General features: G+C 45.4%; 2 protein-coding genes across 9 annotated transcripts in view; one reads left to right on the forward strand and one right to left on the reverse strand.

Annotated features, from left to right (window-relative positions):
* The window catches only part of TGM2 (transglutaminase 2), a 163,461-nt gene that overhangs the window by 16,812 nt on the left and 120,118 nt on the right, over positions 1-26,531 (forward strand). The gene's annotated exons all lie outside the window — the stretch shown is intronic.
* On the reverse strand, positions 82-24,682 carry LOC310764555 (uncharacterized protein). 8 transcript variants are annotated; one of them, XM_083618762.1, is made up of 16 exons: positions 21,476-21,814; positions 19,305-19,431; positions 18,716-18,845; positions 18,010-18,114; positions 16,178-16,318; positions 14,070-14,154; positions 13,568-13,631; positions 12,674-12,753; positions 11,768-11,977; positions 10,627-10,683; positions 9,203-9,343; positions 9,015-9,082; positions 7,497-7,524; positions 4,608-4,674; positions 3,146-3,225; positions 82-987 (listed from the first exon to the last, which is right to left on the reverse strand). In XM_083618762.1, the coding sequence occupies exons 1-16, from the start codon at positions 21,572-21,574 to the stop codon at positions 952-954; spliced, it is 1,518 nt and encodes a 505-aa protein (XP_083474888.1). In that variant the 5' UTR covers positions 21,575-21,814; the 3' UTR covers positions 82-951. The 8 variants fall into 8 exon arrangements, 6 of the variants coding, with proteins under 6 accessions (XP_083474888.1, XP_083474887.1, XP_083474884.1 ...); XM_083618761.1 differs by lacking the exons at positions 82-987; positions 21,476-21,814 and adding an exon at positions 24,605-24,682 and having other exon boundaries at positions 2,327-3,225; XM_083618758.1 differs by lacking the exon at positions 82-987 and having other exon boundaries at positions 2,327-3,225; positions 21,476-21,815.

Genomic DNA, 26,531 nt, shown 5'->3' on the forward strand with positions numbered 1-26,531 from the left:
TTAGAGTCTACATTTTCTCCTCTGTTTTGTTTCTACTTCATTTTCTCTTTTATTGTACACAGCTTCAATAACTCTACATTGTGAAGTGGTTTGTAAATCCGTTGAATATAAATAAATAAGTATGCAGAGGAAACAAAAGGCTTATTAACGCAGAAAGAGGACTTTACTGCTGGAAAACTTCATGAAGGGGAAATAGCAATGCTGACATTTTGGGTAGGAAGAAAGTGAGGGGGAGACAAGATAGTCAGACAAGCAGTATATTTTGCTGGACACGATCCACAGGCTGATGCTTGGAATACAGGAGGAATGAGAGACGTAAACCCATCAAAGGAACCCTGTGCTCTGTTCGTCCATCAAAAGAAAGACATCAGAAGAATGTCAAAGAGAAAGCTGGATTAGGCCAATGGCCCATTTAGTCCAGCATCCTGCTCCCCCAGTGGCCAAACAGTTGCCTGTGGGAAACCAGGGAGCAGGATTGGAGCACAAGACCCCTCTTCCCTCCCGCTGTGAAGGCAAAGCATAGTCATCCTGGCTAGAAGCCATGCAGAGCCCTTGAAAGACAAGACTGGAAAGACACAAACCACTTGCAAGCTTTCTCAAGCCAGCTTCCTTGAAATGAATGGGAGCTGTGCAAAGCCTGTTCAGGAATCCTTGTGTGGTTCCCATCTGCTCCAAAGGGGTTTGCAAACACACACAAACACAAGTCCCACACATGGGGTGCGCACATTGCCTTTTGCCAGGACTCAGAAGTTTAAAGCAATTTTATTTCTTGCATGCTACTTGGCTATAGGAATACCAGTCATTCCAAGGCTGGGAAAAGCATTTTCTGCCATCCCCTCCCCCCCCCCCGGTGCATGGTTGGTGCAACAGAAGGAGATGGATCCAAATTTAGAGGAAATAGTAAGACACAATTCCAGCCACTTGGTTTTTCATGCAGGGCTCCAGAGGGCATCATTGCTTGGGGATGAGAGACATCAAAAGGTATTCCTAGGTTGAAGAAAAAGGAAGAGTTCAAAACGTGCCTCCCAATTCCTGAACTGGGACCATTAAACTTTTTCTAATTCTGCTTTTTGACCCCTCCAAGCTGCTGCTGCCCCTCCGTCTCCCAAACCCAGTGCTAAGGGATTTCTCTGCAGCCTTCAGCACAGTTGATCCTCCTTGCTATCTTCACTCCTTTTATGCCGCCGGATTCCGTGACCTGACATTGGCTGTCTCTTTTCTGAACTGCTGGATATCTTTTAGCCCCTTCACAGGGGAAACACTTCCTTGGTTTCCTTCAGAGTCCCTCATAAACGTGTCCCTGGCTGTTCTATCTCTGCCCATTGGCCACAGGCAACATCCCTGAACCCCATGTGGACTTGGGTGCCACATTTCCCATTCCTGACTCTGGGTCAGTCGCCCGTCCTTCAGGGAATGAGTGGGAGAGGGAGTTTGTCCAGTTGTCCGTATGAAACCAGGAGCTCTTGTGCAAGAGAAGCCCATTCTGCTAGCCCACCTCCAACCCAAGGGTGGCATGGAGCCCCCCTCTGCCTCAGAGGGCTCGGCAGTCCTGGGAGAAGCACAGGCTTCCCAATTCTCTGCAAACGACAACTCTTCAAGCCAGCCAGGCTCCTTTCATTTTTTTTATAAGATATTTATTAAAGTTTTCAATATTAATACAATAAGAAAAAATCAAAAAGAAAAAAAAGAAAAATAACAACAATACAACAATAAAAATAATTAAAAACACATAAAATTTCCATAACTTATTTTCCATTAACTTATTTCCCAGACCTCCTCCTACCTCCCTTTTTTGTATTCCAATTCAAATTGTTAATTCAACAAATCCTTATCAATAAATTTTAACCTGCTTCTTTTTAATTCAACAAATCCTTATGTTCCAGTTCAAATTGTTGATTCATCAAGTCCTTATCACCAAGACCTTAGTTTTACCATATTTTTCTTTATATAACCCACTTTTTAACTTTATCCAAGCTTAATTCTCATCCAAACCTATATAACAGTGCTTATTCTTTAAAACATTTCCCTAAGGTCGAAAGAAGGTTCCCTTCCACAAATTTCCAGTTCTCCTAGAAATAAGACCAAAAAAAAAATTGAACAGAAAAGCAACTTATATCATGTACCCTTCCCATTTTTCATTCCACCCACCCCCCTTCCCGGTTTCAGTCCCAACAAATCTCAAAATAAAACCATCAACCCGGTGACCTTATATCCGAGGCTCTTAAGTCTCTCTCCTGACCCCTCTGCCAGTCTCTTTGATAGTCTTTTATATTCAAAACCAAATCTCGATGGGACTCCCGCCCTGCAGCGTCCAAGTTTCCCAGCCAGACTCCTTTCAATGCAGACACTCGTCTCCGCGCAGGTGGAGCCAACAGCTACAGTGGAACTGAAGCTCCCAACTTAAGGCTCATTCTGAGGATGGCTGCCTCTGAAACAGGACCTGAGCCCTCTCTTACGGGGGTCTCCAGCCTGAGCTCACCATTGCTTTTGATAGAGCACTACCTCTGTACCCCAGAACTCCCTTTCACTCTCCCCAGTAGCTCATCCGCCTCACTCTGAGTAGCTGATATAAAGACATTTTTCTCCTCTGGGTATCCCTTTCCATACCTGCCAGTGTGGGCTTTTAGCTTGTCCCCTGTGCTGAGTTTTAGATTGTAAGGTCCTTGGGGCACGAAGCTATCCTCTGGAAAACTGGCTCCACTTTTGAGCTTTGCCCCCTACACCCCAAGGCTACGTATTACTGCTTCTTTGATATATGTATTTTATACCCCGCCTTTTCCCCTGAGAGGACTCAAGACAGCATACAGATAAAAATACGAACCACTAAAAACACAGGAAAAACATCATTAAATAACAATTAAACAGTGATAAAATTGAAACTATGTTTATACATAAGAAATCTATTAAAAACATACAGATCATTATCATAAAAACTGCACTGCACCCGCCCTTTCATTAAAAGGAGTCAGTTCCCAACAGCTTTTTGGAACAAGAAAGGTTTCACCTGCCGGCAAAAGGAGAATAAGGAGGGAGCCAGGACGGCTTCTTCAGGGAGGCATCTCCAGAGACTGGGAGCAGCCACCGAGAAGGCCCTGAGTAGCTCTAAACCTACATCCTGAAACATGGGAAACCCCAAAGGACTCACCTTTGTACAGCTGGTTTTCATTCTCACCCCATCACCCACGCCTGGAGCCAGCGGCAGCAGGAACTCCTGCTCCAGATTGTCTGAAGAAAAGAAGCACAATCTGCATTTGGGCAGACCTGTCCGGACTGGCATGTGACCATCTAGAAACTCTGCAGCAGGGACCTTGTGTTGCTCTGCTGCCAACCCCTTCCTCTGACTAATGTCATTTACTGTGTCTGCTGCCCCTCAATTTCAGGTTTGTCCCTAATGAAATGACCCGTTGCATTTGGACTAATGCCCATGGAAGCTGCCCTCGTAGAATTGGCTGATCTTGAAACTGCTCAGCTATATGCTATTGCTCAGACGTATGCTATGTCACACACACACACAGAATTGACATGACTAATTCAAATCGCCATTATAGATTACTTGAACAAGTTCTGTTCATACAGTGGTACCTCGGATTACATACGCTTCAGGTTACATATGCTTCAGGTTACAGACTCAGCTAACCCAGAAATATTACCTCGGGTTAAGAACTTTGCTTCAGGATGAGAACAGAAATTGTGCAGCGGCAGCGCAGCGGCAGCAGGAGGCCCCATTAGCTAAAGTGGTGCTTCAGGTTAAGAACACTTTCAGGTTAAGAACGGACCTCCAAAACGAATTAAGTGCTAAACCTGAGGTACCACTGTATTAGATCCACACTAACTGTTGCCGGTATAGTCCGTATAGTTAAAGCCATAGTTTTCCCAGTAGTGATGTATGGAAGTGAGAGCTGGACTATAAAGAAGGCTGATCGCCGAAGAATTGATGCTTTTGAATTCTGGTGCTGGAGGAGACTCTGGAGAGTCCCTATTAGCTAAAGTGGTGCTTCAGGTTAAGAACAGTTTCAGCTTAAGAACGGACCTCCAGAACGAATTAAGTATGTAACCAGAGGTACCACTGTAATGAGTGCTACTTTTAACGTTAATACTTTTAGCATATTCAGAGGTGAGTCAAACTCCTTCTATCATTTAGGTTTTTATCATTTGTCTGTGTGACTTCTATCTAGATATTTAAAAAATAGTGATATTAGATGCTGCCAAAATTATTTTGCTTTAATGATAGTTAACTGTGTTGAATCAAAATTGCAATGTATTGGTTTGGGGCATATAATTTATCAAATATTTTCCTGAAGATGGAATATAGTCTCTAACCTTTCTAATCTCCCTCAAATGAAAATTTTCTAAGCACATATTTGAAGTGGTGGGTTAACTGTCCCTTTAACATGGCAGTTATAGAATGAACTTGGCTGAAAAAAGTAGATATTGGACTCAGTTTCTGCTACACAGAAATTAGACAATTAGATTTGTTCTTTGAACAGAGCAAAATCGTCACAACCCTAACAGATGTGGGACTGTCCCTAACACAACTGTACCCACTAACTGTCAAAGTTCCTCTGAAGCAAGTGCCGCCCCCCTCACAAAACGGGACAAATTCTTACCCAACAATGCAACAGGATCCTCAAATTCCAGTAGGGTTTCCAGCATGCCAACTACGTTGGATAGGTCCTGTTTTGGGATGAAGAAATGTCATTACCAGAGTCCAAGAAACAGCCCAGAAGCAAAAGCACCTGAAGCGAGGACCCTGCGGCAATGCAATCAGGGTGGTTTGCATGGGGAGTCAGCACAAAGACTGTCCTGAGGTGGATTGTCTAATGGTTGCTTGTTCCACACACCCAGAAATTTATTTTTATTTTTTTTATAAGATATTTATTAAGATTTTATAAACAGACAAAAGTTACAAAATAAAAAATAAAAAAGAACAAGAAATAAGAACAATACAAGAATACAAATAAAAAATACAAAATACATAAAAAATAAATGATAAATAAAAGAGCACAATTAAAAACAAATCAATCTTTTCATATCTTAAGTTTCATTTACATATTTTCCTGACCTCCTCACACCTCCCTTTTTTGTATTCCAGTTTGCATAGTTAATTCAGCAAATCCTTACCCTCTTTGTTTTTATCTTAATTATATATCTTAACATATTGAACTTCATATTTTCATCTAATTATCAATCCTTTTTTACATATTCTTTTAACTTTGTTACTAAAGCCATCTCATTTCAATCCTACATCATTATAACATTCATTAATTTTACAATGTTTCTGCAAATAGTCTTTAAATTTCTTCCAATCTTCTTCCACCAACTCTTCTCCCTGGTCTCGGATTCTGCCAGTCATTTCCACCAATTCCATATAGTCTATCACTTTCATCTGCCATTCTTCCAAGGTGGGTAGATCTTGTGTCTTCCAATACTTCGCGATAAGTATTCTTGCTGCTGTTGTTGCATACTTAAAGAAAGTTCTGTCCTTCTTTGGCACCAATTGGCCGACCATGCCCAGGAGAAAGGCCTCTGGTTTCTTCAGGAAGGTATATTTAAATACCTTTTTCATTTCATTATAGATCATTTCCCAGAAAGCCTTAATCTTTGGGCACGTCCACCAAAGGTGAAAGAATGTACTTCATTTTCTTTACACTTCCAACACTTATTATCGGGCAAATGGTATATTTTTGCAAGCTTGACTGGTGTCATGTACCACCTGTATATCATTTTCATAATATTCTCTCTTAAGGCATTACATGCCGTGAATTTCATACCTGTGGTCCACAACTGTTCCCAGTCAGCAAACATTATGTTATGTCCAACATCTTGTGCCCATTTTATCATAACAGATTTAACCGTTTCATCCTGAGTATTCCATTTCAACAGCAAGTTATACATTCTTGATAATGTCTTAGTTTTGGAATCTAACAGTTCTGTTTCCAATTTTGATTTTTCCACCTGGAAGCCAATTTTTTTATCCAAGTTATAAGCCTCCCTTATTTGATAATAATGAAGCCAATCTCGCACTTTATCTTTTAGTTTCTCAAAACTCTGCAGTTTCAGTTTGTCACCCTCCTGTTCCAAAATCTCCCAATATTTTGGCCATTTGGCCTCCATATTGAGCTTTTTCTGAGCCTTCGCTTCCATCGGTGATAACCGCCTTGGGGTTTTATTTTCAAGTAAGTCTTTATATCTTGTCCAAACATTGAACAGTCCTCTTCTGACAATATGGTTTTTAAATGCTTTATGTGCTTTAACCTTGTCATGCCACAAATATGCATGCCACCCAAAAACATTATTAAAACCTTCTAAATCCAAAATGTCTGTGTTCTCAAGAAGCAGCCATTCTTTCAACCAGCAAAATGCTGCTGATTCATAGTAAAGTTTAAGGTCTGGCAGGGCAAATCCACCTCTATCCTTTGCATCAGTTAATATTTTAAATTTTATTCTGGGCTTTTTGCCCTGCCAGACAAATCTAGTAATGTCTCTCTGCCACTTCTTGAAACAGTCCATTTTGTCCAAAATTTGCAATGATTGAAATAAAAATAACATTCTTGGCAATACATTCATCTTTATAACAGCAATTCGACCAAACAAGGAAAGCTTCAGATTTGACCATATTTCAAGATCCTTTTTCACTTCTGACCAACATTTCTCATAGTTATCTTTGAATAAATTTAGGTTCTTAGTGGTCATATTAACCCCTAGGTATTTTACTTTCTTAACCAGTGTTAAACCCGTCTCCTTCTGAAACCTCTCTTTCTCAATCGGTGTTAAGTTTTTCTCAAGAACCTTAGTCTTTAATTTGTTCAACTTAAATCCTGCTACTTGACCAAATTCCTGAATCAATTCTAATACTCTTTTAGTACTAGATTCTGGCTCCTGTAATGTCAACACACACCCAGAAATTTAAATGGGGCTACTGTGCAAACCCCACTGACTGGCGCAGTAGCATTCCAAGAAGATTGTGGAGAATTATTTCAGGTGAGTCGTGCCCCGCAGATCAGAAGCCTCTGTCTCCTACTCCAGGGAAGTTCCACGGAATGAGGGGGATGCAGGGGATCCTTCAAGGAATCCGCTGGAGGGGAGAGTGCTCTGCTGCTTGAATCCTGCTTGTGGGTTTCCCACAGGGATCTGGTTGTCCACTGTGAGAGCAGGACTCCAAGGCAAACTCTCTTGAATTATTGCATTAGCTTCTTTTGCTGCTGCACCACACTACTGGCTCATGTTATGCTTGTGGTCTATTAACAACCCAAGTATGCAAGCTTTCACACACTCCTCCTGTTGCCCCTGGTGGGGGGGGCAGGAATGGCAAAATGCAAAGGGAGGGCAGGGGTGGTTGGGGGTGAGCTGTAAGGGGAAGGGGTTTGGGGGGTAAGGTGCAAAGAGAGAGGGGTTGCAAGCAGGTGGAGGCGGGATATGTGGGGGTGGCAAGCAATGCAAGCAGGGATGCAGCCTCTAGTATGATCACATAAATTGAAACATAAGGAAGAACTTACACCCCTCAGATGTGTTTGAAGAAATCCACTGAAAATAAGGAAACCACATGTTAGACTCGGCATACTGTAAGGTTCCTGTGAACAACATCTGCCAGGAGCCCCCAAGAAGCTGTTTGCAGTGATATCAAGCTGAGATCCCAAGGCCTTAGGTAGTCCCTAAGGTGACTTGGAGCTAAGTTGTTCAGGGCTTTGTAAGTTAATATAAGGACCTTGAACCTGGCTCAGTAGTAGATGGGCAGCCAGTCAGTGGTGGAGGAAGAGGAGTGCGGGGGGGGGGAGCGCACCACCTCAGCAGCGCGATCCCGGTGGGGTGTCATCACGGCTGCCCACCCCCCGCCTGTGCTGGGCGCCACGCGCCCCAGGACGTGCACCACCCCTGCCCCCACCTGCTCTTCGCCCCCCCCCCCGGTGCCGGAGCATGAAGCTCCGCCACTGCAGCCAGTGCAGATGTTTTAACCGTGACACCACATGTTGTTGCTCAGATGCCCCCACCAGCAATCCGGCCACAGCATTCTGCACCCTCCCAAGTCTACATTTCCTTGATGCTATGGTTCTGTAGTCAACTGGCTAGCCCTGTTCAGGAACAAAGTACAGTGGTACCTCGGGTTACATACGCTTCAGGTTACAGACTCCGCTAACCCAGAAATAGTACCTCAGGTTAAGAACTTTGCTTCAGGATGAGAACAGAAATTGTGCAGCGGCAGCGCAGCGGCAGCAGGAGGCCCCATTAGCTAAAGTGGTGCTTCAGGTTAAGAACAGTTTAAGGTTAAGAACGGACCTCCAGAACGAATTAAGTGCTAAACCTGAGGTACCACTGTATTAGATCCACACTAACTGTTGCCGGTATAGTCCGTATAGTTAAAGCCATGGTTTTCCCAGTAGTGATGTATGGAAGTGAGAGCTGGACCATAAAGAAGGCTGATCGCTGAAGAATTGATGCTTTTGAATTCTGGTGCTGGAGGAGACTCTGGAGAGTCCCATGGACTGCAAGAAGATCAAACCAATCCATTCTGAAGGAAATCAGCCCTGAGTGCTCCCTGGAAGGACAGATCCTGAAGCTGAGGCTCCAAGACTTTGGCCACCTCAGGAGAAGAGAAGACTCCCTGGAAAAGACCCTGATGTGGGGAAAGATGGAGGGCACAAGGAGAAGGGGACGACAGAGGACGAGATGGTCGGACAGTGTTCTCGAAGCTACCAGCATGAGTTTGACCAAACTGCGGGAGGCAGTGGAAGACAGGAGTGCCTGGCGTGCTCTGGTCCAGGGGGTCAAGAAGAGTCGGACAGGACTAAACGACTAAAGAACAACAACAAACTGTTGCCCTGCAGACTGTGCTGTATCTTACTTGTGAGCCATGTCTCTAGCTGCATTTACACTTTACGGCAGATGACGAATAGAAAGAAAATATGAAACACAACATTCAACTATCTACTTAGCAAAAATGATGCATTGGCACTGCTAGCCCCATCCTGCTTGTGTGAGCAAAGCATGTGACAGCAAGGCAAGTGGTCTGGTCTTACCTTTCTAGAGACAACGAGACCTTCAGCTTGTTGTGTGCAATCAAAGTATCAGCTGGTGCATAGTAAGTCTGCCATGAAAGGAAGCAAAGGACGAGCCGTTCAGCAGAGAGAGATGGTGCTGAAGGACACCATCCCCTGGGAAGTTCTCCTGCACAAGGCTCTGCAGAGAGAGCTGGGCCGAAACTTACTTCATCTAGTCTCCAGACGGAGATCCCCTCAGCATTAAACGTCTCCAGCTTCAATAGATGAATCACGTAAAGTCTGCCAAAGTCGCTATAGAATCGAGGTGGTTCATGAGCGGTTAAGTTCATCACATAGTTTTCTAACTCCTGCACAGATTTGGTTTAAATACAGGAATGAGGGCACAAATGATGAGTGTGTAGATAATAATTTAAAATGCAAAGGAAAGGAAACAACCTCCCTAAAACATCCAGGATGATGTTGGCACAGCCTGAAAGAATTCAGAAATGCCTTCCTCATATATCTGGGCACCTGTGTTTCCACTGGGAAATAACAGAGCAGTTCCAACCGTGTCCTCTGTATAGAGGTAACGCTCTGCTTTGCGAAGGCAAACCTCGCACCAGACGTGGAACAGTATGTCAAGGAGCATTGAGCCTGCTTTCCCTGACCTTTTGCCTTCTTGGCTAGAAAACAGGGTTTTCCCCCTGACCTTTTGTCCTTTCACAATTTGTTTGCTAGACATATCGCTTGGCTGGAGCATGACGGGGGACACAGACGTAATCAAGTATCGGGGGGAACATTTGAGGGAAACACCTGCTGACACGTGTATTTGCTGGAAATGTGCTTAGATAGAAATACATTAAGTTCAGGGTGATTTCACGACTGTTTCCAATTGTTGACTTCTGCTAATAAAAGGAGCCTCGGCAGAGCTAGCCGGCAGCTTGCTTGGAGCATCCTTGCCAACGTGCTTCTGCACAGCTCACCTGCATTACCAAGACCTGTCTCATGTCCATCACTTCACTCTGAGTAGGAAATCCCCTTGAATAAAATGGGATGTAACAACTCCAGATAAGGTATGAGGGTTTTGAAAGGTACCATGAAAATGGGCTGAGTAAAGGTGCATTTCAAGGACTGTAGTTGGATGAAGAGATGGTGAGGTCCTGAAAGGGCAGAAGCTAATTGGGTGAGAGGATGAGCAGCTAAGATGATGTACATTTCCCACACAGCAGGGGTATCGAATAAAATATAGGGGGGGGGGCAGGTAAGCCCCACCCCACATAATCCATCACATGGCACAGCAGACACACACACACACACACACACACACACACACACACACTATTTCAATGGGAATTCCCCCCCAACTTTGGGGGGGTGGCCCTCAAATATTTTATTGGGGGGGGGAGAGGGACCTCAGCCCCTAGGACTTGGCTCCTATGCCACACTGTGTGTGTTCTACTGCAGATGCTCTCACAGGCCCTTTGGACTCTGTCTGTCTGACTGGGAGTTTGGTGTGAGCCTCTATCCTTCAACTCCCAAGGGGAATTTATTCCATGCTGACTTCTGAGTAGACGTACTTACTATTATGCAAGTAAGACCAGGCAAGAGGGAAAGGAGGGTTCAGAAGCCGAGCAGATAAAAAGCCACTCACCTCATCAGAAACTTGCCCTGGAAGCAGAGGCTGAACACTTTCCAACATGCAAAAGCCCTGGGAGGTATATGAAATGACAAGTAATTATTATTATGATGTTCATTATTATATTTAATTATACAGTGGTACCTCAGGTTAAAGGGACGCGGGTGGCGCTGTGGGTTAAACCACAGAGCCTAGGACTTGCTGATCAGAAGGTTGGCAGTTAGAATCCCCACGACGGGGTGAGCTCCCGTTGCTCGGTCCCTGCTCCTGCCAACCTAGCAGTTCGAAAGCACGTCAAAGTGCAAGTAGATTAATAGGTACTGCTCTGGCGGGAAGGTAAACGGCATTTCCATGTGCTGCTCTGGTTCGCCAGAAGCGGCTTAGTCATGCTGGCCACATGACCCAGAAGCTGTACGCCGGCTCCCTCGGCCCATAGAGCGAGATGAGCACCGCAACCCCAGAGTCGGCCACGACTGGACCTAATGGTCAGGGGTCCCTTTACCTTTACTTTACCTCAGGTTAAGAACTTAATTCGTTCTGGAGGTTCGTTCTTAACCTGAAACTGTTCCACTGTATCCCGCCTTCTTCCCAGGCAAGGACTCAAAGTGGCTAACAGATAAAATAGAAACAACTAAAAACAGAGAAAAAACACTAATCATTAAAAAGGAATTAAACACTGATTAGAATTATATATGTGTCTGCCTGTGTGATCTATTAAAACCTACAGATAATTGCAATAAAAACATCACAGCACCCGTTCTTTCCTTCAAATCAGTTAGTTCCCAAAGGCCAATGGGAGGACAGCAAGGAGGGAGCCAGTCTGGCTTCTCTCGGGAGACGGCAGCCCGGCAATGGAAAATCCCAACGGATGGCATTGGACCAGCATCTCTTCACTCTTCTTCTCTCTGTCCCTGCCCTCCACACAGCTAGTCTCCATATGCCAGAGCCACACTCTGGCCTTGAGTCACAGCTCCTTGGGGCTCCAAATCACATGTGCAGCTTGATGTGACTCAACATGTGACCTAATATGCCAACTAGCGCTCCATGCCTGCCACTGGGCACTGCCAACATGACATGAGAGAGGGCACAGGTCTGGGGTACAGGTGAAGCACCCCCTGCACAGTTTCCACTTGGGCCAGGGTTTGGCCCCACTCACCATTTTGTGGTTCTTATCCAGAATGATGGGCTTTATAGGTTGCAGGAGTTGGGCAAAGTTCCAGTCCAGCTGCTTCATCGCCATGGCAATGTCAGTGATAGCTTCCTTGTGCATTTTAGGAAGAGAGTCTAAGAGGCTGTCAAGCCTTTCTTTTGCTCCACCGCCTGCCTCTTCTGCTCTGCCGTCCAGCTTTCCTCCTTCTTCCAAGACCTGGCAGCAGCATCAAAAGAAGTACATAGTTGAACTATGGAACTCACTCCTACAGGACGCAGTGGGAGCCACCAATCTAGAAGACTTTAGAAGAGGACTGGACAAAATTCACAGAGGAGAGGGCCGTGAATGGCTATTAGCCACGATGGCTATGCCCTGCCTGCACAGCTGAAGGCAAGCAATAATTCTGAATCCCAGTTGCAGGGAAACACAGGAGGGGAGAGGAGGCTTATGTGCTTGAATCCTGCTTGCTGGTTTCCCATTGGGGTGTCTGGTCAGCCACTGTGCTGTATGATCTGTTCAGCTCAACAGTTGGGCAGCCGCATTCTGCAGGAACTGAAGCTTCCCAAATCATTTTCAAAGGCTGCCCCATGTATGAAGTTTCTGAATGCTTTCCAAAGGCCACTCACATACAGCGCATTGCCACACGCCAACCTTGAGGTTACCAGAGCATAGATTACTGTCGCCAAATTATTCCCGTCCAGATAGGGTCATAGTTGAGCCACCACCATGGCCACGGAGTGCCATTGCAAGTCCCTAACTACTTTTTGGGTTGAGATGGTGTTCCTCCTGATTGGGAACAAAAACTTTTGAAGCCTGATGAATAGTTACCAGGGCAGAGAGTGTAGGCAAGCCCTTGGCCCCCCGAATCTCTTTGCAGAGAAGCAGGAGCGCATGGCGCTGGTTGGTACTTACACGCAGTTCGAGGATGAGAGTGTCATTTCTCAGAAGGAAGCTCTCGAGAAAGTACTGGATCCCAAGAGGTGACAAATCAACTGCAGGGAAGCCAAGAATTTATATATTTATTGCATCTGTATCCCACCTTTTCACCAAAGAACTCAAGGTGTCACCTGTGACTCTTCCTCTCCTCATTTAATCCCCACAACCCTGTGAGGTTGGTTAATCTGAGAGGCAGTGCCTGGCCCTCAAGGTCACTCAGTGAGAGCTTTGTGGCCGAGTTGGGCTCTGAACCATGGTCTCCCAGTTCCTCCTCTGACACTCTACCCACTACACCACACTGCCTCTCAAGCAAGGAGACTCATTCAGTGTTGGTACTCTTTAACTAAGGAGCAAATGTCTTTAGCCCGTGGCCTCAGAGCTCCTGGAATATGCATTACCTGCACCAACCTCTCCTGTCTTTTAGGATATCTTCCCAATTGCCCATTCTATTGAAACCATCCTTGCTATGGACTTCCCCATTCATTTCAATGGGGAGACTCTTTCCTCCCGTGCAACGGCATGCACACAAAGATCAGCGCCTTCGACTGAATGAGTGGGGAAGTCCACAGAACTTCAGTTACAGCATCAAAGGAACAGTATCGGAATTTTGAAGTTTTGCAATTCTAGTCTTCAAACATCATGTCTAATAAAAGCAGGGGGGTATTTTGAAGGCACCGTTTCTCTCCCAAACCTAATGGCATCCATAGTCATTTAGCTCAAATTTGGGGAATGTGCATATTTCATTTACTCCCCCTCTTTGCGTTTAAAATATCAACCAAACCAGCATCAGAGGAATCTGCTTCAAGTAGCTTCTCCCTGATTTGCCTTAGCATTTCTTAAAGGAATGTGCAAAAGAAGGAAGCGGCTTACACAGACTCTGGCTCAGAAGGCAACCTCCAGGCCTGGACAGGGCAGACTGCAAGAGGCCACAGCTCTGAAATATAAAGCCAGAAAAGCAAAGTGAGAGTGGAAAACACAAGCCTGGAAACCGAGGAACGGCTGGGGGAGTTGCGTCTGTTTAGCCTGGAGGAGACTGAGAGGTGATATGGCAGACAAGGCTGCTTTCTCCTGCTCTGGCGGAGAGGACTCAAACCAATGGTTGAGATTGCGGCTAAACATCAGGAAGAACTTTCTGATGGGAAGAGTTGTTTGACAGTGGAATAGACTCCCTTGGGAGGTGGTGGATTCAGAGGATTTAAAGCAAAGGATGCATTGCAAGGGGGTTGGATTAGATGACCTTTGGGATTCCCCCCGCTCTACAATTCTATGAACACCGGTAGCACCAAGAACAGCATCAAAATCAATTCACTTAACATCAGCAGTCAGAGCCCTATGTACATTTCAACCTCAACTCCAGCAGGATAAGACCAACCTTTTCATCCAAAACAGGGATCAGTCTTTCCCCCAGAGCAATCTGTACCATCGGCGTGACACCCTCTATCGAAGTGCTGGAAGATCTGATGAGTGATAAAAATGGGAAAGAGATGCGAAAAGCTTGCAGAAGTTAGAACAACTGCCTGCAATTTAAATGAAAAGGTGGATCCTAGCAGTGCCTGTTAGGGCGTCATCCTACTCTCGAGTAGGACCCTGGCAGAGACACATGCCTGACTGGCATGTTCTCTCCCTCCTGGTCTTTCGTTTGGGAGCTTCAAAAGCTTTCTTCTGCCCAAACATCACAGCGACCGATGCCAACAGACACCGGCACACTTAGGGATCCACAGAGTCTTCGCAGCTTGCGTAACAGACCTCAGCAACTCAGCATTTTGGCTAATCAACTTTATTTATATATAAACACACACGGAGCACTGCAACATGGCTCCCTTTCTCTCTAGCATCAGACAGCAAAGAGAAAGAACAAAGGACAATAGTCCCACTTCAAAGAACACAGTGACACAAACATCCTGTCTCCGTCACTTCCCACTCTGCGGAGTAAAACATACACCGTCATGTGAAAGACAACAATCCCATGACTGCAATCACAGAGCAGGAATTCTAACAGTGCCGTTCCAAGCCCTTGGAAGACAGTAAAAAACAACCACCAGTGCATACAAACGCACACACTGCCGTATCATAACAAATATACGACAGTAATCAACAATATAGAAATGTAAAACTGGACTATGAAATCATAAAAAGTGAAAAACGAGTTAAAAGCAAATAGAAATTAAAAGCAAATATCAATAAACCCTTGGTTGGGGGTTTTACCCTTAATTGCTTGCATAGGCTTGACAGAATAAAAAGGTTTCCAGCAAGTCTTTAAAATCTGGCACAGAAGGCACCTGCTGAAAATCCAGTGGCAAAGAGTTCCAGAGGAACTATGAAAAAGACTATGGATTGTTATTTACAGTCCAATTCAATGAGGACGAGAGAGAGAGAGTATGTGCCAACAGAATGGCCAAAACCCAAGGCTTGCTTTTCTCATTCTGGTGAGGGCAGGAGGAGAAACACATCAGTGAGATCCAGGGCTGGCAGACATTCTCTCTCTCTCTCTCTCTCTCTCTCTCTCTCTCTCTCTCTCTCACACACACACACACACACCAATCATTGGAGCACATTGGCGGAATGAAATGCTTCGGATCAAACAAAGAACCAGAAAACTCTGCTTTTAATTTGTTTTTATCAGGTAGGTTAAGCAGTAAACAAACAAAACAAAACAAAAACCTGGTCAGATTGATGACTTGAAATCATCTGAAATCATGAGCCAACAGTGTTGACAACTTGACATGAGCGGCAGCTAAAAAAGCCAATGCAATTCTGGGCTGCATCAATAGGAGTATAGCATCTAGATCAAGGGAAGTAATAGTGCCACTGTATTCTGCTCTGGTCAGACCTCACCTGGAGTACTGTGTCCAGTTCTGGGCACCACAGTTCAAGAAGGACACTGACAAACTGGAACGTGTCCAGAGGAGGGCAACCAAAATGGTCAAAGGCCTGGAAACGATGCCTTATGAGGAACGGCTAAGGGAGCTGGGCATGTTTAGCCTGGAGAAGAGGAGGTTAAGGGGTGATATGATAGCCATGTTCAAATATATAAAAGGATGTCACATAGAGGAGGGAGAAAGGTTGTTTTCTGCTGCTCCAGAGAAGCGGACACGGAGCAATGGATCCAAACTACAAGAAAGAAGATTCCACCTAAACATTAGGAAGAACTTCCTGACAGTAAGAGCTGTTTGACAGTGGAATTTGCTGCCAAGGAGTGTGGTGGAGTCTCCTTCTTTGGAGGTCTTTAAGCAGAGGCTTGACAACCATATGTCAGGAGTGCTCTGATGGTGTTTCCTGCTTGGCAGGGGGTTGGACTCGATGGCCCTTGTGGTCTCTTCCAACTCTATGATTCTATGATTTGCCAACCATCAGGAATGCCGGAACACAACATTCATTTACATGGTCTAGCCTGCCATTCTTTGCCCTGAGTGAATTGCTTGGCTGTTTCTCTTCTTCCCCTGTCACCTGCCCTAGGAAAATGTTCTGTCTGATACTTACTTGTACCAGGTTTTGATATCTGACCAACCACCGCAGGAGCGGCAGCTCTTCATTTGAAATCCACTGCTGTTCATGGTCATGACAGTTGAGAAGTCCTTTGTGACTTGAATCTCCACCTCTTTGCCCAAAGGATCAAAGGAACTAGATGGAAGGAAAGGATACACTGCATTTGTATCACGCCCTGAAAACACAAAGTGCTGGTTTTAGCCTACCTAAGAACGTAAGAACAGCCTGCTGGATCAGGCCACTGGCCCCAGAATCCTGTTCTCACAGTGGCCAACCAGATGAGAAAGCCACAAGGAAGATCTGAACACAAGAGCTCTCTTGCCTCCTGGGGTGTCCAGCAACAGGTATTCAAAAGCATTGCTTCCTCCAACTGGGCAGGAGAGAACAGCCATCCTGGCTAGCAGTCATTGAGAGATCTTTCCTCCATGTACTTGTCTAATCTAATCTGTTTTTAAAGCCACCCAAGTTGGTGGTACTGTAGTAAGAATAAGAATAAGAATTTATTATTAATAACATGTCCATCTGGATGGGTTCCCCCAGCCACTCTGGACAGCTCCCAACAGAGTATTAAAAACACGATAAAACATCAAAAACTTCCCTAAACAGGATTGCCTCCAGATGTCTTCTAAAAGTCAGATAGTTGTTTATTTCCTTGACATCTGATGGGAGGGCTTTCCACAGGGCGGGTGCCACTACCAAGAAGGCTCTCTACCTGGCTCCCTGTAACCTCACTTCTCTCAGTGAGGAAACAGCCAGAAGGCCCTCAAAGCTGGACCAACACTTTGAATTGTGCCCGGAAACGTACTGGGAGCCAATGTTGGTCTTTCAGGAATGGTATTATGTGGTCTTGGTGGCTGCTCCCAGTCACCAGTCTAGCTGCCACATTCTGGATTAGTTGTAGTTTCCAGGTCACCTTCAAAGGTAGCCCCACATAGAGCGCATTACAGTAGTCCAAGCATAAGATAACTAGAGCATGCACCACTCTTGTGAGACAGTCTGTAGACAGGTAGGGTCTCAGCTTGCGTACCAGATGGAACTGGTAGACACAGAATTGACCTGCACCTCCATGGACAGCTGTGAGTCCAAACTGACTCGCAGGCTGTGCACCTGGTCTTTTAGGGGCACGGTTACCCCGTTCAGGACCAGGGAATCCTCCACACCTGCTCGCCTCCTGTCCCCCAAAGACAGTACTTCTGTCTTGTCAGGATTCAACCCTAATCTGTTAGCCGCCATCCATCCTCCAACAGCCTCCAGGCACTCACACAGGACCTTCACTGGTTCTGATTTAAAGGAGAGGTAGAGCTGGGTGTCATCCGCATACTGATGAACACCCAGCCCAAACCCCCTGATGATCTCTCCCACTGGCTTCATATAGATGTAAAAAGCATGGGGGAGAGGATGGTACCCTGAGTCTCCCCACAAGTGAGGGCCCAGGGGTCTGAACACCCATCCTCCCCTCTTTCTGAACACGGCCCAGGTGGAAGGAGCTGAACCACTGTATAACAGTGCCTCCTGTGGGAGCAATAGGTTCCATGCTACCGATGGAGTTTTCTATCCTAATGGCATAATACTTCATCTATTTATTTATCTGAAAATTTCCACCACCCTTTCCAGCCACAAAGGCATCCAAACTGGCTTAAAATGATCGATAAGAAGACACAGATCTGCTCACACAGATTTGACCTCTTTGGGGGTCAACAGAGTTCATCTCTAACAGCAAGATTGCTTGGATGCTCCCAAATGTCACAGACTTATAGAATTGCAGAGTTTTCACTGCTGGTCTTCAAGGCTATTTCCTGAAAAGAAGATGCTGAAAAAGAACTTACTATTCTAAATAGACGCCAAATACCACTATCCAATGGAGGTTCAGTGAATCGTCTGATCGCATTGTTATATCAATAGCTGGGCGATACGGGGTCTCCACCGTTATTCTGCAAAGATAATAAAAGGCGACTCAACTAGTGGGGGCTCTGAGTTAAATGGAGAGGTGCCTAAAACTGTCGGCTGGACATTTCTGGTACCCCATGAAGAAGGGTAATGTAAAGGCAAAGGGACCCCTGACCATTAGGTCCAGTCGTGGCCAACTCTGGGGTTGCGGCGCTCATCTCGCTTTACTGGCTAAGGGAGCCGGCGTACAGCTTCCGGGTCATGTCGCCAGCATGACTAAGCCACTTCTGGCGAACCAGAGCAGCGCACAGAAACGCCGTTTACCTTCTCACTGAAGCAGTACCTATTTATCTACTTGCACTTTGACGTGCTTTCGAACTGCTAGGTTGGCAGGAGAAGGGACTGAGCAACGGGAGCTCACCCCGTCACAGGGATTCGAACCGCCGACCTTCTGATCGGCAAGCCCTAGGCTCAGTGGTTTAACCCACAGCGCCACCCGCATCCCTTGCATGAAGAAGGGAGTCCTCCATAAAATAGATTCTCTTAACACACCCTATTAAATGGAATGGGACCTGCACATAAGCATTACTGTGCTCTTCCAGAGTTCCTGTTTCAAAGGGGGCTCCCAATCTGCGCAGATCCTACCTGGGTGGCAGATGTGGGATGTGTCCAAAGAAGGGCTTTCCAGAATCAGGGGGTGGTTGAGGGCTGAGTTCCCCTACCAAATGAGTTAACTCTTCTCCCATGTCCGAACTGACCAGACATCTCCCAAGCTCTGAAATGATTGTAGTTTGATCCATCAGTGACTGTGCTTTAGAGATAGTGAATAAAAAGTCAAGCAGCTCAGGCATTTATTGACTGTGAAAAATGCTGAGATATAGGACGGTGTACTTCATTGCTTTTCTCATACTACATTCTTTTTTATTACAGTATTATTTAAAAATATATCAAAACAGTGATATAATGGAGAGGCAAGCAAGGACCAGTTTTTAAAACATGCTAGTCCTGATTTGTATTTATTTATTTGAATCATAGAAGGGCCCCGAAGAGCCATCTAGTCCACCCCCCCTCCCGTAATGCAGAAATCACAGCAAAGGGAACGTAGGCAAAAAAAAGGTTCAGCCTACCTAATTCAGGACATGCATGTATCTTGTGCAAAATGGGGAAGATGAGACCCAAGCACTTGCCTCACCCTGTTAACTGCAAGGATTGTGAGGTTTGCATGTGAGGTTACCTTCCTCCAGGTACTTCTTCCTGATCCTCAGAAAGGCCCCTTGGCCTTCATGTCCCCAAGTCAGGCTCAGGAGACCCCAGAAGAGGAGGAATCCCCACGCCCGGATCATCTCCGCCTCTGATCGCAGCTGCAGAAAAATTCCCAGCATGACATGAAACCCATTATAAAATGTTTATTATGGATATGTATATTATAAACATTTGCAAATCAACACACACACACACACACATAATTTTCATTTTTAAAAAATAAACATTTCAACAAAAAAACAAAAACAAAATTCTCACCTATCAGTGAGAAAGAGGGGACTTCCCTCCCCCTCTTTCAGCGGCTCCATTTAATTTACTCTCTTTTTTTATTTTAGAAACTTGAAGTTTTTACAATAGTCCTGCTAATGTCTTAATTTGTTTACAATTTGTTTTTAAATACTCAGTATGTGTGTGTGTGTGTGTGTGTGTGTGTGTGTGTGTGTGTATACCCCTAAGCTGTAACAACTATACAATTAAGCTTAAGAAACTAAAGTGAAATAACCAAAACGAACCTAGTTTAGCAGCCTGTAACATCTACTAGGTTTAATAGATCTAAAAAAAGTTAATGGTTCCTTGAAAGATTTCTATCTCCTGACACACCTTTTGATATACCAACTTTGTTCTGAAAAATAAATTATTTCATCTGTTAAACACCTCCTTAAGTCTCCAAGTATCAGAGAATTTTATTCAGAAAAAAGATGGAAATAAAATCCCACAAGCAGAAGAAAGTGTTTTAGATTTCTGTGAGGGAAAATTCCTGTCAGGAAATGGCAGCCAGAGGCAAGAGGAGAAACTCAGAAGCAGAGACTTCTGAGGGAAATTCTGGTCAGGAGTTTGAACTTATAAAGATCAAACTTGAAATGTAAAATAGAATAGAAGCAGAAAAAAAGATTCTGTTAGAAATGTATAATCTTAAAATGCAAAAAGTACAGCTTAGAGCAGAACGACTGGTTCCACAGAGAAGTGGAGAGGTTACCTCAGTGGAACAAACAAAATTTCAAAAAGGAGATGATATAGAAGCATTTTTGTTCAGTTTTGAGAGAACCAAATTCAGAGGTTCTGGATGAGGCCAGAATGAAGGATCTCCCGAGGGAGATTTACTCAGAAATGAGGGATGAGGAAACCGCCGATTATGGACTCTTTAAAGAATGAGGGAGAGTTTGATTGGGACTCACGACTGAGCAGAGCAGGAAAACATTTTGGAGAAATTAAGAGGAAACCCGGGGAAACTTATGCCCAGTTATGTTGTGGCCTCCAGAGCCTGGCTGAGGGAGGGAACTGAAGCAAATGATAGTTTTGGAACAGCTCTTTAAACATGTCTCCTCACATCTGGGATAAAAAGCTGAAAACGGTGGGGGAAGCCGCCAGTTCCCTGGACGAGATGGAAGGAGATTGGGGAGGTTTGTGGTCTCAGCCGCCTTCCGGAAAAGCCAGAGAAGTTTGAGGCAGCCAAAACCAGCCCTGCAAGGCGGGTCCCTGCCCTACAGAACAGAATCGGGGGGATCTGTTTCCCCTCAGACTAAGCTCAGAGGCTTCCTTCTCTGGCCAGAGGAGAGCTAGAAGGGATCCCAAGGCAGGAATCCTTTCAGAGAGTCCAGAGAGGAGGAGAGATGGCAGGATCAGGCGCTGCTGGGAAAAGGAGTCCCTTGGCAGCCCGGCTTGAGAAATGTTGTCCCTGAGGAGAAGGGTGTGCATTTGCCCTCATCTCGCACCTGAGCCCCAACCCCAGTCATGGCTGCCTAGAATCGCAGGACTCAGAGCCGGAAGGAGAGAACCTGCTGCCCATTTCTCTGTTTCTCATTTCCCGGCATTCGGGATCTGATGGGGGCAGGCAAGTCCCCAGGAAAATCCATCAACAGTTCAGTGTACATTTCTCTGGATACACACATGGTTGCGTGCAATTCTTCCTAACACGCACAGTTCGGCAAAGCAATTTCTCCTCCCATAATATGCTTTCGTACGTTATTTTCCCTTTATCTTAGTGTATATATATCTGTACAAATTTCTTGGCCAGAGGACTGCACAGCAAGAACAGGGGTGTGTGTGTAAATTTCAAAGGACGGCTGTCTATTAATGTCTCCATATTCAGCCCCCCCCTTAATTCTAGTCCTCCCTTCCTTGAAAAGAGGACTCTCTCCACACCTGTTGACTAGGTGACTCTTGGGGGTCCCAAGAAACCTTCAGGTGAGAAGGCGCCCTTGGCCAAGGGGGTCCCTCTGACACAGGCAGACCCCCCCCCATTTCATGGGCAGTCCCTTCATCCCACCATTGGTAGGGAGTTCCTGAGAGATGCCCCCCATTTTGGTCTCCCCACAGCCAGCAGGTGGAAGGGCCCAGAGCCAAGGTGGAGATATTGGGCCAGACTAGCTGATGGGCGGCTTTTCAAGGGACAGCAAGCAAGCAACTTTCCTCAAAAAAGCAGCATTTGCAGATGCATTCGGCAAAGGAAGGAGCAAGTTAGCAAACAAAACCGGCCAGCTTTTCCCTTCCTGCTGCTGCCAAGGTCTGGGTGGCACCTTATGGGCACACTGTGCTGCAGTGCCTGATGCAATGAAGAAGGGTGCTGCCACTCACCTCTGAAGCTAGAAAGGCTTCTGCAAGTCCTGCCGGCCAGGAGACTGTCCAGGGAGCCTGCTCTCCTCTTCCCACTGGCTATGCAAGCCGGTTCTGCCCAGAAGCCCCCAGAGAAGACCCTTGCCCGAGATGCTGAGCTCTAGGCAAAGGGAGGCCAGACAGCCGCTCACTCCTGTTGCTGACTCTCCAGGGGATCGGTGCCATTGCACAGCAACTGGGCACCTCCCTCTGGGCACCTTGGAGAAAAACTCTGCAGGGAATTTAACTGAGCGGTGGCATCAGGTGAGATGCCAAGGCCCAGGGCGAGGAAAGTATTGCAGCCCAGTATTGAACCCCTTATGCCTCCGGCAGATGTATTTTAAGAAAGGACTGATGTTGGATAAGGCCCATCTAGTCCAGCATCCTGTTATTATGGGGGGGGCGGGGGGCGGGGAGACACACACATAAGGACTCTACCTGTTGCATGCCTGCCTGTTGCAAAGCTTTTAAAGGGACAGAGAGCCTTTTAATTAATTAATTAATTAATAATAATAATAATAATAATTTTTATTTATACCCCGCCCTCCCCAGCCCAAGATCGGGCTCGGGGCGGCTAACACCAGGTATAAAAACAATATAATACAACTTAAAACAAGATTAAAATACAACATTAACATTGGCAGAACAAAAAGCCCAAGAAGTCATTGAAGGGCCCAGCCAAAGGCATGCCACCCTAGGCAGGGCTGCTCTGCTTAATAGGCCTCATGGCTGCCCTCAGGGACACTGTCTGTCTGTCCTCCCTCCCTCAGGGCCTCCCCCCCTTTACCTGTTACCTACATCTTTCAACTTCGCTATGGCATTGTTTAAATGAGGGGCTGCATGGCTGGGGGGCAGGGAGGTAATGAATGGAGTACACATACCCTTCAACATTTGTCGGATGAAAATAAGGACCTTCTAATTTACATCAAGGGACGTGGGTGGCACCGTGGGTTAAACCACAGAGCCTAGGACTTGCCGATTAGAAGGTTGGTGGTTTGAATCCCCACAAAAGGGTGAGCTCCCGTTGCTCAGTCCCAGCTTCTGCCAACCTAGCAGTTTGAAAGCACATCAAAGTGCAAGTAGATAAATAGGTACCACTCTGGCGGGAAGGTAAACAGCCTTTCCGTGCGCTGCTCTGGTTCGCCAGAAGTGGCTTAGTCATGCTGGCTACATGACCCGGAAGCTGTATGCCGGCTCCCTCGGCCAGTAAAGCGAGATGAGCGCTGCAACTCCAGAGTCGGCCACGACTGGACCTAATGGTCAGGGGTCCCTTGACCTTTAATTTACATCAGTGCCATTTCTGCACCCCACATATATGCTCACCGCTGATGGAATAAAGGGGAAAGAGCCTGGCTGGCTGAGCTACTCTAGTGGGACTTTAAAACAAGCAAACATGGTTCAAACTGTGAGCTCCACCCATCTCAAATACAAGGGTGTTCAAGTCTGAAATCTTATACACATGCTGTCCCACTCAAGTCAGTGAGGGATTTGCCACCCTTCTTAAAAGTGGGAATTTAAAGGCTGGTTCTGACCTGCTGAATTTCTGCCTGCCATATATCTGTTAAAGGGACACTAACTCTGCAAGCGAGGGGAGGTGCCAGTCTATATAGGATATAAAGTTTACCTTTGCATACACAAACACACACCACACAAACAAAACACACACGATGATGACACACGTAAACACATGCAGTGCCATCATACTCAAAGGCTTGCAGTGCTTTAAAAGTCTAACAGAAAGATTTATTTGCAACATCAAAAGGGGTTAATGAAAAAGCTTAATACACTTATTCACAGCACCAGCCCAATGGAGTTCATGTAACTTTTAAAGACCCCCAAAACAACAGCCTCCAGTCCCCACACAAATGGCAAATTTGCTTGCTTTGCCCAGTACCTAAGCCTAGCAGAGGCAGCAGCATGCACCTTTACTTCCAAGTAGACATGTTTGGGATTTTGCTGGGGAGGGCGGGAGAGAGAGAGAGAGAGAGAGAGCCCTAGCCACTGGGTGGACATATAAATGAGTAAAAGAGTATTGGGAAATGATCTATAATGTATTGAAAAAAATGTTTATAAGTACTTGCCCCCAAAAACCAGTCCTTTCTGTTGGGGATAATTCAGACTGAAATTCCCAGGTGTTAGAAACGATTATTTATGTATGCTACACCTGCGGCTGGTGTTTCATTAGCCCCAAAATGGAAAACAAGTGTTAGAAACGATTATTTATGTATGCTACACCTGCGGCTGGTGTTTCATTAGCCCCAAAATGGAAAACAAGTGAGGTCCCAACCAAAGAAGAATGGCAACTTAAATTGACAGAATATGCACAACTTGCAGACCTAACATATAGAATAAGAGAACAATAAGATCACACATTTAAAGAAGATTGGAAGACGTTTATTGAATATATGGGAAATAATTGTGCACAGCTGAAAACACTGGCTTCATTAAGATAAATTCAACAGTGTAAATTTATTTTGATGGATGCAATAATGGAATACTGATTGCTGTAGTTTTTGTAAAATATGCAGGGATGTATGATATGTAATATGAACCACGGAAAGAGAAGGAAAGTCACTGAAATCTTAGGGATGCAAAATGAGTATTTTAAATTGTAAAACAGAAAATTTAATAAAAAGCAGAGACTGCATGCACCTTTACCTGGGAGTAAATCCAACTGACCTTAATGGGGCTTACGTCCTAGTAGACATGCTTGGGATTGGGCACAAACGGATGGGGCGAGGTGGACAAGAAAGGCTTGCAAAATGAACTTTTACTGGTGGAAGCCACAGGGGATTGCAAAAAGTAAAAAGAAGATGCACTCTAGCAAGCAGCTCCTTGCTAAAAATAAAAAAGCGCCCGCGGGGTGTGTGTGGAGCTTGAAGCATGCATATTGCGCGTGCATGTATTGAACTTAAGTTAGAAAGTACTGCCAGGTGCCCCGGACTCTGCAACTGAGCAGAAAACAAGTAATTTGGAAAGAGACGCTCTGCTGCCCCAGCTGCAAGCATTTCTTGTTTCGAGCCGTTTTGCAGCCCATCCAGGACCTTGAAGGGAGGGCAGACGATCCCTTGGATCATTTCAAATTAAGCTCCATTCCTCCACCTGCCTCGCCTCTTCTTCCCGCTTTTGCAAACCTGGTTTGAATTCTGGCCAATCCGGCCCGGCCAAGGGGGCGGGGCTTGGGAGCGGACCTGGAGGGAGCGGGCTTCACTCTGGTCCGACCCTTTGCCATAAAGGGCCACGTGCCCCGCTCCTCGGATCTGCAGAGCGGCTTGAAGGGCGGCAGAGGAGGCTCGTTGCGGTGCTTCTTCCCACGGCGTCGGGCGGCGGCTCTCCAGGTAATTTTTGCCTTCCGTTTTGGATTATGCAGGGCTTTTGTGGGCGAGAGAGAGAGAAAAAGAGAGCTCACGTGGAGTTCATTTCCTTCTATTCCCCCCCCAAAAAAATGCTTTTTATTGAGATTTAAGAACACCAACACTCTATGGAGCATAAAGTAGGATATATGTAATATGTAACAAGATTTGATGTTTTTGTTCATTTCCTTCTATTTTAAGGCGAAACTGCTGAAAAGCTGCACTTCATTTCCAAGATGCATTTTATGGGGCAATAAATGAGCAGCAACAAAAAAATACCATTTTAATGCATAATGAATTATAATGAAAATTAATTGGCATAAATTCATTTATGAATGCGCCTACTGGCTGCTCTTAATAAATTTACAGAGCAAGCAATAAAAATAGAATTGATATGTATTTGAGCTGGGTGAGGGGGGATATGTAATGTTATGAAGTCGTGGAGTGGGCTTGAGACGGCTGAGTAAAATAGGCGACTTTCCTTTAACTATATCTTCTTGAAGGGCATAAAGGAAATTCTGAACTCTGACTGTGTGATTGAAGAAAGTGAGTAAATTGGTTGTTAAAAGGTGGAACTTCCATGTCCAGGCATTGCCTATTTGAGGTTTGAATTCTGACTTTGATTTATTTCGATTAAATAATCGTTAAAAGGTTTCCATCAGATTAGCCCAGACTGATCTGGTGACCTGCTTTGGAGTGGGGGGAGAGAAGGTTTAAATGTCTTTGATTTTAAATGAGTTCAGTCTAGTCATTTCAAGGTCTGGTTTTGAGGCCTTTTCTCTAAAAGGTTTTATCCTGTCCACACCCTCCCTTCTCAATGGGTAAACTTACTCCTGAGCAAGCTTTCGTTGTTATTTTTCCTCTCATTTGACCAATCAATCATTTCCAGGTGGTGCAGTTTGTTACTTTAGTGATTAGTTGCACTTTTGCAAGGCTTCATTTAGTTGTGGACCAAGTATAAAGATGTGACTCCTGTTAGTTTCAGGTGCTTCCCCCCTTCTGTTTTTAACCCTTGTTACTCCTGCCGTGAATTTGGTGAATCAGCCTTTGAGGTATGTCTTCCAGTATAGGTTTAGGAAAAATGGTCTCCTTTCCATTCTTCTAAGTTGCCTCCCAAGAGAATTTCGGGTCAGGTATGTGTTGTGGGCGCTTCTTGGAGTATGAACAATGAGCAAAGTTGTGAAAGGAGTGAGATGCTGCTCTATCCAGCTTCTGTGAAGCCTGTAGTAAAGCTTATCGTTTTGGAGTGTGCA

This window comes from Podarcis filfolensis (assembly GCF_964270895.1).
Source record: "Podarcis filfolensis genome assembly, chromosome: 6".
In the NCBI taxonomy this organism is placed as follows: Eukaryota; Metazoa; Chordata; class Lepidosauria; order Squamata; family Lacertidae; genus Podarcis; species Podarcis filfolensis.

What these genes read in the sequence shown, in the direction of transcription:
- LOC310764555 (XM_083618758.1), bottom strand. Translation starts at nt 21,574, where the DNA reads ATGGGGGGGGGTCTGCCTGTGTCAGAGGGACCCCCTTGGCCAAGGGCG. An exon ending in TTTGGCGTCTATTTAGAATA is followed by an intron (nt 16,319 to 18,009) that starts GTAAGTTCTTTT and finishes CCTTCCATCTAG; the next exon opens with TTCCTTTGATCCTTTGGGCA. An exon ending in TGGATAAGAACCACAAAATG is followed by an intron (nt 10,684 to 11,767) that starts GTGAGTGGGGCC and finishes TATACCTCCCAG; the next exon opens with GGCTTTTGCATGTTGGAAAG.